This window comes from Nicotiana tabacum, chromosome 13 (genome assembly GCF_000715075.1).
Source record: "Nicotiana tabacum cultivar K326 chromosome 13, ASM71507v2, whole genome shotgun sequence".
In the NCBI taxonomy this organism is placed as follows: domain Eukaryota; kingdom Viridiplantae; phylum Streptophyta; class Magnoliopsida; order Solanales; family Solanaceae; genus Nicotiana; species Nicotiana tabacum.
Window position 1 is genome coordinate 92,678,350 of NC_134092.1, and position 13,583 is coordinate 92,691,932.

A 13,583-nucleotide genomic window follows, 5' to 3' on the forward strand; every position below is an offset into this window, starting at 1 on the left:
TAATTATTTCTCTTATTTTAGAATTTTAGATCAACTAAAATTTCCCCTACTAAATCTTCCCTTATATGATAGATTTACGAACTATATTAGGAATTTAAAATCAAATAGGATTTTACTTCTATAAATTCTAACAAATTAGTATAAAGAATAGTTGTAAAAGTTTCTCAAAGATCGGAGGCTTAATATGTGTTCTCAAAGTTTGATGTTGACAATATTGTTTGGTGTTTCTCCCGATGATGAGATCTAAGAGGAGGATTGGTAGCTATAGTTTGACAATAATCACTTTGAATAAATCTTATAATGAATAGATCTATGTTAGTAGTTAGTAGGGTTTCGCGAAAGGGTTTATGCCGAGTATTCTATCCCGTGGTATGGTAGCTATGATTTTGATGGATATCACTCAAGGATTAGTAAAGAAGATTTGATAATATATAATATACACATACTACACATCTCAATATAGTTTTTATTTTATTTTATTCTTTTTGTATTATATATTTGTTTATAATTCACATAGGTTGAGGACATGGTAGCTAAATATATGTGCAATTGATTATCTTCTTATTTTCTCAAAGATTTGGTTGATTTATGCCATAATTTCTCTTGCACCTTCTTGCTGGTTTTTCTCTATCTTGCTACATCAAGGCCTTGGCTATCGATATATTACAGAGGTGAAACCAAAGAAAAGTTAGAGCTTCTTTGGATTTCATAATCTTTAGAAATATCTTTCTAAAGTTTGTCACTACTTTTTTGTTGCAAACGTGTATGCTTTCAAATCAATTTTGTTTGGGTGAGATATTTTCGAATTATAAACTAATATTATAATAATTATTTTACAAATTTATCATCCAGAGCATATATTAACCATCATTATACCAATTCACTATGCAACTTGTGCTAAACAGACGATGGATTATACCTAACAATATCTAATACAAATATAAAAAATAGCACCAGGTAAAATAATGAAAGTAAATTAAAGGATATAATTTAAAAGGCATAAATGAGAGAAATTGTAGAAAAGAAAACGAACATAATATAGGAGGAAAAAATAGTTAAAGATTCTTAGATGAAGGGGAAAATATTTAGGGTCAAAATGATAACATTACAATTTATAGATTAGCATTGAAAAGTTATTTTTTTTTTTGCTCTCGTTTTAAATTAAAATAAAGATTGGGGTATCTTTGTATTATTACTAAAATACGCTATGCAAGCATCTATTTATCTATACTCTATATACTATATTATAAGGCTTTTAGCAAAATGCCATTCGCTTTTTTTACCATTAAAAATAAATTTTTAGACTGAACAAAATAGTAATTTAAGTTATTTTTCAAATATTTTGAACTTTGAAATCAATTAAAATATTAATTATTAAATCTTTCCTTATTAGAAACTCCTAATATTTAATCCCACCCCGCACAATAACACTGCCCAAAAGACACATCTTTTTTGGATTTCCAATTCCAATTCTTCTCTTGTATATGAGAGCTAAGGGAACTAAATACTTTTCTCAGGTTACATTCATCTCCATTACAGCACATAGGTATCTTCTTCTTTCTCTTTATTTTTGCTTCTGTCCTTTTAACCACTTGCCATCTTATATTTTTTATTATTTTGATGCGTGATTTAATTAGTTTTCAATTTTTCGTTAGTGTCCTGCTTTACATAACATCTTGTTTTTTCTTCTCTCTACTGTTTTGTATTCTCAAATTCAATATTTTTTATTATTTGTTCCTATTTTTGAAATTAGTTCTAAAATATATTTACAATATTGTGTATTTCACACATAAAGTTAAATATTATTATTTTTGTTATCACACGTAATTGCTTATACGTAATAGGCGGAGAGGGAAGAGACTTTGATTGAGAATTTTTTAGGACAATCTTGTAATAATGACTTTTTTCCTTTTGTTTTATTTTATAGCACACAAAATATTTCTTACAATATTTATTTATGCGATTTCTAAAAAGTTTAAATTTATTAGTATGTGTGCGTACTCTAAAACTAGTACTATATTAAAAGCACGAAGACTCTTAGCGAAATGTCGTTTGCCTTATTTACCCTTTTAAAATAGAGTTCACACTAGACAAAATAGTCATTTGATTATTTTTCTAATATTTTGAAATAATTATTTAATTATTTTCCTAATATTTAGGAATATTTACTTAAGTATGTTTCTATTATTTAGGACTTTACAGTAAGATAAATTTCAGTTATTAAATCTCTTCTAAAATTTCGGAATTTAACAATCAAAATTTTACTTATATAGATCTTCTCATTGTTTTAATTGTGTTTAACTATATAAAGTATTTCAAAGAGAATCTCATAATGAATAAATTTCTTCCGAAAAGGCATTCTAGGTTTGGCACGTCAGGTATGCATAGTGTTCAACTTATGTTAAAAGGTTATCGTTTCTACAAATTTGCCGTCTAATGCTTCTTCGCGTTGCCATATAAAAATTGTTTTATTGTTAAAAGCATGTACACTATTATTTAGAAAGTTAATTTTAATATTCTTTGCGATCTTTCATTGCCATAAGTACTAACCACAATTCTTGATAAATGCATATTCACGTTCAGACCAACAAAAAAGAAATCTTTTTTGCTTACATTGTCCATTAGTATCAATAACTCCAACCTCTTCATTCCAATTTATTTAATTAGACTTCCAATTTATTACTCAAACATAATTTCTAATAATATTTATGACTTTTATAAACAATTTACTCACTGGAGCTAAAGTACACGCGCGAGACACGTATCATAAGACTAGTACTATATTAAAAATGTAGTGTACTATTTTCCTCATCTCTTCCGTTACTAGTTGCCTTTCCCCTGGTTCCTCACCGCGATGAATGCAACAAGACGGAAAAGTTATGATCTTCCACAACTCTATTTTCTTCCTAATTTCTTTTCACTTCCACACAATAAACCAGCTCATATTTTTGCATCTGGTCCTCTGCATTTTCTACTTATATTTATAAGAGCTTTAATAACGTGCTTACTTGACCGATAACCCCAGACCATACGTCCATATTTGGTTGTTTTAGAGACCACCATAATGGTACTCAACGTTGATCTTCAATGCCCCAGCTACTACTAGGAGGTCAAGCAAAGTGTTATGCACAGACCACCGGAAATCCTAAACTCAAAGAGACAGCATGTAGAATGGGCTATGCACCAACCTCTGGAAATTCCCAAATGGGTTAAGCACAAACCACTAGAAATTTCCCAACTTACACAAACAGCATGTAGAAAGTTGCACTATCAAAGACATCAGCTAAGTAAAACATAAAAAAGAACACAAATCACTACGTCTGAATCACTTCAATTACATCAGAAGGTATTAGGTAGGAATGACTATGCCTAAAAAAATGTTCGCTTGTGTTGTATGCTTGTGACATGACTTCTGGTTCTGCTCTAGCAAACAAGCAAAACATCTTCAGAATCTAAACGTTGAAGAAGGGACATGACTTCTAATTCTGCTTGAGCGCCTTACCGGGATGATGACTTCTTCCCTTCCACTTTCATGCTTGCCATGAATCCTCTCGTATGTAGTGATACTTCCAAAAGAAGGTGAACCCATTGAGTACTCATCAAATGCAGCCAGGGACTCTCTCCTATTACTCTTTCTATGTTTCTTCTCTATGCTCTGAGCTTCATCATTTACTGATTCGGGGTATTTCTCTCTATAAGTTGAACTCATCTGAAAGCTGCAGCTCATTTCTGAAGTACAAGAGTACTCTCCTGCGACATCAACCTCTGTTGGCCAGTTTTGAGAGGAATATTCTTTCTCTTTGACAACATTATGTTCTGTCACATTAGGAGGAACAATTATTGGAGAGCCCGACGAGAGTCCAACCTTGGACAAAGAAAATCACATTACTAGGAGTTATTGCAAGTATGATAATAGGGTGCATTTACTGTATGATTTCAATAGTATATCTACATATAATATTCTGTCAACTATCAATTTGATAATAAGCGCAGGCAGATGCTGGTGAATTTGAAGTTCATCTACAATTTTCTTACTTGAGACTTCATCTACTGGATGCAGAGTGATCTTATCACTTCTTCTCTTTAGATAGATCTGGAGAACTGTAGCAGCTAGCAGACCCAGGACAAGTGAGGATGAGGAAATTCCCAGGACATGGAATGCTCCAACATTACCTCCATTTCTATCAATCGGAGATCTCTGCAGCATTTCCAAAGGTTGGGCATCTTCAAAAGCAGAATCGTCTTTCACAAAGCTTAAGCTTTCAGTATTAATGTGGTTCACTGACTCAAGTACAGAATCAAAACTGATAGTTGTTTCGGCCAACTCAAGCTGAAGATATGAAGCTGTAAGACACCCTTGGTCTAGATCCCTTTCTGAGCTATCAGAGTATTCATTCCCCTTTGCTAGGCGAACTAAAGAAACTTTCTCATGCTGCCCTAGTTCTAGATCATTTTCTGAGCTATCAACCTCATTTACCTCAGCTAATGGAGAATCAGTACTTGATACATCAAAAGCAATCATGAGTATTACCAACAGCAGAGAAAAGAACTTCGATATAGTTGAGGACCTTAGTTTTGTTCTCATTTTTGCTTCATCTATTTCTTCAACGACAGGTATTCTGACAGGTATTGCAGGTTCAAAAATTTTAGGCACCTTCGCTTTTTCTTGATCAACTGCTCTCAGACATGAACCTGAAATTTATATCTCTCAAAACAAACTTCCGTAGTATACATGCCTCTTATTAGTGGGAAAATAAAAACGCGCTCCACTAACTAATGCAAGTTTCATGAGATGATTGGCTAAATCCTAACAGAAACCGTGTAAAGTAAATCACACATATTCAGAGCCTTAAGTGATGTATGAAGATGACGGAGAGCTTGGGAGGATTGATTGCTTTCCCAAAACATTTGCTATCATAGTTGGTTCATATATGTAATCCTTCAAAATCTATACACACACAGAGAGAGACAATAATTCTTGAAAATTTAGATTTATAGTACATTTCTATTAACTTCAAATGCAATTCTCAATACCGAAAACCACCCAAAGAATTGATACCTCATTATTTAATTCCAAATTCTCTTATTATGCTATTATATTTTGAATCAAAATTCTCTTGTTATGGTATCAGGATTTAAAGGGTTGGGGGTTCCAACCAAAAGAGAAAAATGAAAACACTGGGAACACAAGATAAATAGGCTATTATATTGTTTAGCAATACTGTCCATTGTAAGTAATAATGTACTTAATATTTCCTGAATGATAGATGAGTATATCATAGAACACCTGGGGAAAAAATAGTATTCTACTGTTTCAGGCATACCATCAAACACCTTGAACTTGTAACCAAATAAGAAAAGCACATTTTTCTTAAGGCATGAAGATTTGAAGTCAAAAAGTCGGTTCAAAACCAGATTGGCATACAAGACAGACTTCTTTCAATACCAGGTGACAGTTGTGTCTATAGCTATTACATCAAACTTACTGTTTCTTTCAGATACCTAAGCAAATTAAATAACTTGAATTGTGCAAGTTATAGCTCCTACTTTTTGATTGAAAACCAACAAACCAAAACATAGCAACTCGCACACTTGATAGGCAGTTTAGAAAGCACACCATTTGAGAAGCATCGGGAAAAAGGAGTTAAAGTCAGATTTGTATCCACCAAATACTCAAAATCATGCAATTGGGTATCTATTATGTGTAAATCAGATGCAATTACTGACATACATTGGATTAAAACAGCAAAATCCCATTAGCAACAATCGGAATGGAGCAAAAATACTCACCAGAATTGAGAAGTAGAGGACACACATCGAGCCCTAAATGGAGAAACTTTGAGAGGAAAACAGAGGAGCAAAAATTTGAAGAAATTGAGAGAGAGAGAAAGGAGCAGCTTGTAAGCTAGAGTTCGGTGAATATTGGTTCGAAGAAAAATGTGTTTGTACATTGAATTTGATTTTAAAAAAAAAGAAGCAAAAGTCCTAAATATTTCGTCACAATTACTAATTTATCCTCGTAACAGAACATAAATGTAGGGTATAATAGACAATCCATTCAGATGCGGACTCGTTTCGTCTTGCCTCAACTTGGGTCGTGGATCGATTGTAAACGGAATTTTTTAAAGTGAAATTTATGCTGAATACAACTTATTTATAACTTATTTTAATAAGTTACAACACCTTTTATAAAATTACATAAATTATAATTTTTTTAAAATTTATAACTTTTTATATCTCTAATATATCTCTATTGCGATTCTCTCGCCTAAAAAGTATCCTAATATATCTCTCATATTCCGTCTCACCTAAAACATGCCTTTTCGGTTTTTTAAATTTTACAAGATTTTCATGTTCTCCCTCTAAGAACCCCTATACACCATCCAAAAATAGCCACCCCTACCCCCACCCCAAAGTTTGCTTCTTCATTTATATATATATAAACTGATACCATTCCTAATTCCTTAAAGTATGCCAAAATTTTTGGGTCATGTTAATTCAATTTATTAAGTTTCGCACAAATAAAGGGAGATGGATATCTTTCTTGATATATATGGCAATCAATAGTTGTATGAAATGTAATATAAGAATTTGTTGTATTTTCTGTGATATAGTCTTCTAAGTCTTGCAATTATGAAAAGTTCCCATTTTTAAACTTATTTGAAACCTTATTACCCTTACTAGCCAAATTTTAATTTAATTACATGATCATATACACTTTACCAATTATATACAAATAAGTATTAAATGAGTATCCCTTTATATTAGGAATTGAATAAGTAATATCAGTTATTTTCTTATCTATTTATACTTGTCTCTCTCTCTCTCTCTCTCTCTCTCTCTCTCTCTCTCTCTCTCTCTCTCTCTCTCTCTCTCTCTCTTCGTGTCTCTACTCTCCTTCTCTGTTTTTTTCCCCAATTTTTCTTCATTTGATGTTCTTTGTTTTTTATGCTTTCTTGTTGTATAGAGTTTTAATAGAATTCATCAATAGATTTTAATCGTTTTAACTTAGCAATTTCCTTTCATGTTGCACAATTAATGTTCAAATTGAAATTGTCAATCAATAAATTTTGAAGGTGTTTCACTTTCCACCATTGACAGCCATTAAAAAGTTTTGAAGCGTTGAAATCGAATTTGGGTTTTCAAAAACTATTATTTGTTTAGATTGAGTGTTGTTACAAACAATTGGGAATATTATTTGGCTTAATTTCAGATTGAAACTCGAAAAATAATAAGAAGAAGAACACATGATATACAATATACTTACGAAATTGTTGTAAAGTTGTATTATAATTGTATGTAAATTATATTCTGTTGTAGTTAATTTTTATTTGAATATTGTATGAAAGTTAAAACATAGTTGCATAATGTATGAATCGTTGTATAAAATTTATATTTAAGTTATCAATACTATCTTTTTACATAAAGTTGTTGATATGTATCAAAATTGTATTAAGAGAGTAAGTTTTGATTGCAATTTTAGAGAGAAAAAAGCACACACCACATACAATATATATATAAATCAGATACAAAATATACAAAAGACATATTATATAAAATTTGTATTTAAGTTGTATGATATTGTAGTTGTATTTAACTGGGTATAAATAATGTATGAAAGTTGTACAGTAATATATAATTAGTTGTATGAAATTTATTTTTACTATGTATGATGTTGTAGATATTCAAATTTGCATTAAATTTGTACGAAATTTATTTTTAATTTGTATGTTGATATACCATATCGACACATGTACACCGATTCATAATTATTTCAACGGAAAAACTTGAATATTGATGAGAACTGAATGATTTGGGTGGAGTGAAGCAAGAAGAAAGGGAGTTAGTTTAGAAGTTCCTGGTAAATGTCGATACATGAGTTTTATTTACAAATAACTTGCCTTGAATCTGTAGCTATTTGCAAGATTCCATATATTTTGAAAATAAATTCTAGTTAGAAAGAAAGTGTGAAAAAATAAGGAAAAATATTTGGGTATCAGGCAGATGTGGTGAATCAGACAAATAATGCCTTGAATCTCATTATCAAATGATTAGTGCTCGATGTGGATGTTCTTTCGTAAAGGAATAACTACAAATACTAGTAGAAAAACAGTTAACACTTTTGGGATTGCAAAAGAAGAAGCGGTCAGTGGTATAATTAAGGAAAATAATGGGTCACTCCTGATTGCCATTGCTTTTGGACGTCTATGTGTTCTTCAATTTCAAGGTATTAATGTTTACATCAAATATAAAATTGACTGGTAACTCCTATTTTCCTACTGCATGGTAAAATATGTAGCGTGGCTTCAGTACCCACATAATTTGGCACTCAATTAATAGAGTTTTGAGCGGAGAGAGGCAACAGAGAATAGGGCAAGAGGAGATGAGAAAAGAAAAGAAAAGAGAGTAACCGAATCCCCTAATTTAAGGCACTAATAATGGATTGTATATAAATTATAACTAAATCTTTGTTAGGGCAGAAAATATATAAAATTAAAACAATTTTGATAAATAAGTTTCAAATATTGTATAGGAAAGAAAACAGAGAAAACTAACTGCATTCATTCGGATAGACAGAAAGAAGGGCCCACTAAAACAACAACTTATCAAGAACCAACCAATAAAAATTCGAATCCCAATTGCTTGATTATCCACAGAAGAATATTTCGTCTTCTTGAGTTATAGAAATATATCAATTCATTTAGAGAGCAAACAGTCCAAGCAAAGTTATGGCTCAGTCATTGTCTCCAATTGCAGCAGCTACATTATCAACCAATAAGAGTATCCTTTTGGCTTTTCATGATAAAAAAGGATTGGATACAACTCTTCTCTCTCGCAGGAGTCTTGCCTTGGGCTTGGCCGGAGTTGCGCTAAATGCAGGTAACAACAAGGCAAATGCTGCTGCAAGAAGGCCTCCACCACCCCCACCCACATCAGATCAGGAGAAAAAGGACCCAAATATGAGTGGTGTCATAGCTAAAGTATTAGCTAGCAAGAGAAGAAAGGAGGCTATGAAAGAATCCATAGCCAAGCTAAGGGAGAAAGGGAAGCCTGTCAAACAACCATCTCAATAGTAATTTGTAACCAATATGTATAAAGACAATGTGTTGCATGCTTGCTTGCTCTGCTTTACAATATTGTTGAGTTATGAAGGATTTTGCAATTATTCTATGCTAAACATTGATCATTTACTTTTGGTGAATATCCTCAGACCCTCTAAACTATCACATTTTTATCCGTTACTTACTTAAATTATTTGAATGTGAATACTTAGAGGTGTGTCTCTTATACGCTCCTATTAACTAAAAACTTTAACATGTGGCACTACACGTAGCTATTTAACACAACCTAAAAAACTCCTTAAACTTATTTTTTAGTTACCAACTTAAACTATCTTGTATCCTAAAAATTCTCCCCAACTATATTTTTGTATATATTAATAACTCTCGTTGGGTGTGTATGTATAACTATATTAAATTATGGTTAGCACTAAATTTTTGTGTAGCTTACTCATGGTATATTACTCTCGGATGACTGATAAATTCTAGGTATTTTGTCTAAAATAGGATCTAATGCAATGTGTTATTTGTAATTTTAATTGAGATTGTATTTTTTGCTAGATTACAGTTGAATAAGCCCTTGTTTGCATTCACTTTGCCGGAAAAAAATAAATAAATGAAGGGATATGATATTGCATTCTAAAATCATCTTATATTATACAAATAAGATTATACAAAGCAATATTCTACAAACAAGAAACTAATCGGCCAACAACTATATTTTCTAATTCTATATTACATAAACAAGGTTCAATCGATTCAACTTTATTCTCTATAAGGATTAGGTTTAATAAAAAGATTTAAATGGATATTCTTTCAATTATATGGGTAAGAAATAAAAGATAACTAAAATAAGAAGGAGAATAAAAAATTACAGAGAAAACAAAAGAAGAAGAATATTTAAGAGGGAACCAATATTGAGAACTGAAAAAAAAACTAGAATATATATACATATATATATACACACACATTCAGGTGAGGTTGTTTTAATGGCTATTTTCATTGACCACACGCCTTTTTGCGAGTCATCTAACACATTTTTCCAGATAACTAACAATTTTTTAATATATAGGGAAAAATAGATTGGAAGGAATTTGGGGACCAAATAGTTTAAGTGGGTAAGTGGCACAATGAATTGTAACGACCCGATAAGTTATTTTTATTATTTGCATTTCTCTTCGGTAGTTCGGGGGCCGCAAGTAGCTTTATATGATGTATCATGACTTGCGTGTATGATCGATTTCGATTTTCGAGCGGTTCAAAATTGATTTAGAAGAAAGATTATCATTTTAGAAGCTTTAAGTTGGAAGAGTTGATCAAGTTTGAATTTTATGTATTTGATCTCGGATCGAAGTTTTGATGCTTTCGTTAGGTCGGAATGATGATTTTGGACTTAAGTGTATGTACGGATTTGAATTTAGAAGTTCCTAGGTAATTTTGGCATGGATTAGCGAAGGTTAGAAGGTTGAAGGTCTGGAAGGTTGATAGGTTTGACCGAGAGTTAACTTTATCGATATCGGGATCAGATTATGATTTTAGGAGTTGGAATAGATCCGTTATGTTATTTGGGACTTGCATACAAAACTTTAGGTCATTTCGAGTTGATTTGATATGGTTCAGCACGAGTTTTGGAAGTTGAAAGTTCATTAGTTCCTTATGCTTGAATTGGGGTGCAATTGGACGGGGTTCCGGAGGGACCGAGTGTGTTTCCGATTAATTTCAGACTAGTTTGAGACTTGGTTGCATTACTGAAGTTTGCTGAGTTCTGGTACTTCCGCACCTATGATGGTTGGGACGCAGGTGCAAGACCACATAAGCGACTGGTTGGCCACAAATATAGTGATTGGTTGGGGAAGGCTGGGTCTGCAGGTTATGGCAAGAGAGCGCCGATGCGCAAGCGCAGAAGCAGAGAATCCTCCGTAGAAGCGAATTTGGGCTGGTTGAGCAGGGGCCGCAGGTGAGATGAACTGTCCGCAAAAGCGGAAGCGCATATGCACATGTTGAGCCGCAGAAGCGAAAGGTCAGTTATGAGAAGGGAATTGTAGATGCGATGAGTTGACAACATAAGTGACATCGCATATGCGGTTAAGTGACCGCAAATGCAGAATCACTGGGCATACCTATATATCAAAGTTTTTTTTTTTTTTTTAATTATTTGGAGTTATGAAACTCGGTTGGAGGCGAAATTTGGGAGAATTTTCACTACAATTGAAAAGGTAAGTGAAGTTTATTTAATTTGGTGATAGATACTGATTACACATGGTTTATTACACTATTATATGAATTTAAGGTAAGATTTGGGAATTTTCGACTATGATTTTGGAAAGTGGGATTTGATGATTTGAAGGAATTAATTTGAGGTCGGAATTGCAATTCCTCTATGCTAACATTGATCATTTAATTTTGCGTGAATACCCTAAAATCCCCTAAACTATCACGTTATTGTTAATTACTTAAACTATTCGGTATTCCCAAAATCTCTTATACTTTATTCTCCTATGTATTAAAACATCTTGCGTTGAATTCTTAGATGTCAATCTGGTACATGCTCCTAATTAACTAAAAGTTTTGACATGTGACACTACACGTAGCTATTTAACTCAACATAAAATTCGTCTTAAATTATTTTTTTGTTAGTTACTAACTTAAACTATCTTGTATCCTAAAAACTCCCTTGAATTATATTTTTCTATATATTAATAACTCTCATTGAATTTTTAGAAATATGTCTGTATAACTATATTAACGTATGGTTTGTACTAAGTTTTTGATGTAGTTTACTCATGATGTATTGCTCTTGGATGACCTATGGCAATGATACATTTTTAATATCTTCGCATAAAAAGAAGTTAAACATTATGTTAAAGCAAGGATAGATAGTGATATATCGCATGTGAGGAGCACACTATAATATTTTCTTATCACGCTTCAAAACTGGAAGAATGCAGAGCGAACCAACTAAAAATATTTATTGATTCATAAACTATACATAAAACATGATAACTAAGATTCCATAGTTGATATCATAAAGGTTTGACTCATTAGCCCCAAACAAATTTAAGAATTTATATAAAGTTATAAAATTTATGTGAAAGTTAACTTAACATAACAACATCATCCACGTGTGCATGGGAAGCTTGTCGATCTGGGTTGGGTTATGAGCCATTTAGGGGTTTACATGTTCCCTGGACTCATTTTATTGTTGAGAATTCTGATAACTCAACCTCGACCTAATTAAAGTATTAAACTATGAAATAATGCTCATTTAGGCTGTCAAATGCCTACTAATTTTCATTTAGTACACATTCCTATATTACAATTTAGGCGAAATACATAACTATAACTATGTACTTAATTTAGTAATCATGTGTGTCTTTTATTTTATTCTGGACTACATAATACCAATAATCAAATACTAAGCAAAACTAGCCTCTTTATCTCTGTGAAGCCCAAAATAGAATATATATATATATACACGATATAACCGCTCACCGAAAAAATATCCGGTATATATATAATTTATGTATGTGTAATTAATGTATAATTTATGTATATTTATTAGCGAAAGTAAACACTTTTGTCAAGCAGCTATATGTGTAACTTTCCCGAGCAAAATCAAGTTCAATCCAGCCACAACACAATTAGAGCTTGGCTCAGTGGTTGAAAATAAAGTTCGGTTGACCCAATATTGTTGTAACAATAGGAGTTACATAATTTTAGATCATTATTGTGACAGACGCTAAAGAAATAAAGTGACAGAAGCTAACTAGGATTGATGCTGTTCCATCGTCCTCAGTGTAAGTGGAGCCTATAGATATATCAACCTTTTCTATGGATATAATGTATTAGTCCTTCCATTCCAATTTACGTGAACCTATATTTTTTTATGGTTCGTTTAAAAAAGAATGACCACTTTTTAAATTTGAAAACAATTTAAATTAAACTTTCAATTCTACCCTTAATGAGAAACTTTTATAACTACACAATTACTCTGGACCCCCTTTTTGACTTATTTAGAACCACAAATTCTACAAGTCTTCATTTTTTCTTAAACTCCGTACTCAATCAAACAAGTTCACATAAATTAAAACGGAGGGAGTAACATTTTCTAAGAGTAACATTAAACTAATATCCAAGACTTAGAAACACTTTTAGTACTAAATAACTAAGATTAAATACAATATCATGTCCTCGACAGTTTGTTTGGACGGTTGTTACTTGTTGTATTGTATCGTATCTGTCACGATCCAATTTCACTTATATAGGCCATGATGATACCCAACGTCGCTGCTAGGCAAGCCAACTGTGAACTAGCCATGTCTTTATTCTTTCTAATAATTTCGAAATAGTTGTTTTCTTTATTTATTAAGTAAGTAAGAGGTGAAAGATTTAATAAAACAAAGCGTAAACAAATATAAGAACAAGTGTGGTGAAATAAATACTCAAAAGCCACGAATGTCTACTAGCATATTTTTTAAGACTTTGTGTTACAAGTGTATGAGCTATCAGTAGATTATACAAAAC

At 32.0% G+C, this 13,583-nt stretch overlaps 1 protein-coding gene across 1 annotated transcript; it reads right to left on the minus strand.

The window, feature by feature from the left end:
* Positions 1-3,189: 3,189 nt before the first annotated feature.
* LOC107779151 (uncharacterized) lies at positions 3,190-5,929 on the minus strand. Its single transcript, XM_016599504.2, has 3 exons — positions 5,791-5,929; positions 4,036-4,692; positions 3,190-3,816 (listed from the first exon to the last, which is right to left on the minus strand). The coding sequence occupies exons 2-3, from the start codon at positions 4,583-4,585 to the stop codon at positions 3,446-3,448; spliced, it is 921 nt and encodes a 306-aa protein (XP_016454990.1). The 5' UTR covers positions 4,586-4,692; positions 5,791-5,929; the 3' UTR covers positions 3,190-3,445.
* Between the last annotated feature and the right edge of the window lie 7,654 nt (positions 5,930-13,583).

Bases quoted from the DNA above. Each gene is read 5' to 3' on its own strand.
- LOC107779151 (XM_016599504.2), bottom strand. From the start codon at position 4,585: ATGAGAACAAAACTAAGGTCCTCAACTATATCGAAGTTCTTTTCTCTG. The intron at 3,817-4,035 runs GTAAGAAAATTG...CTAATGTGACAG, and splicing joins TCCAGTAGATGAAGTCTCAA to AACATAATGTTGTCAAAGAG.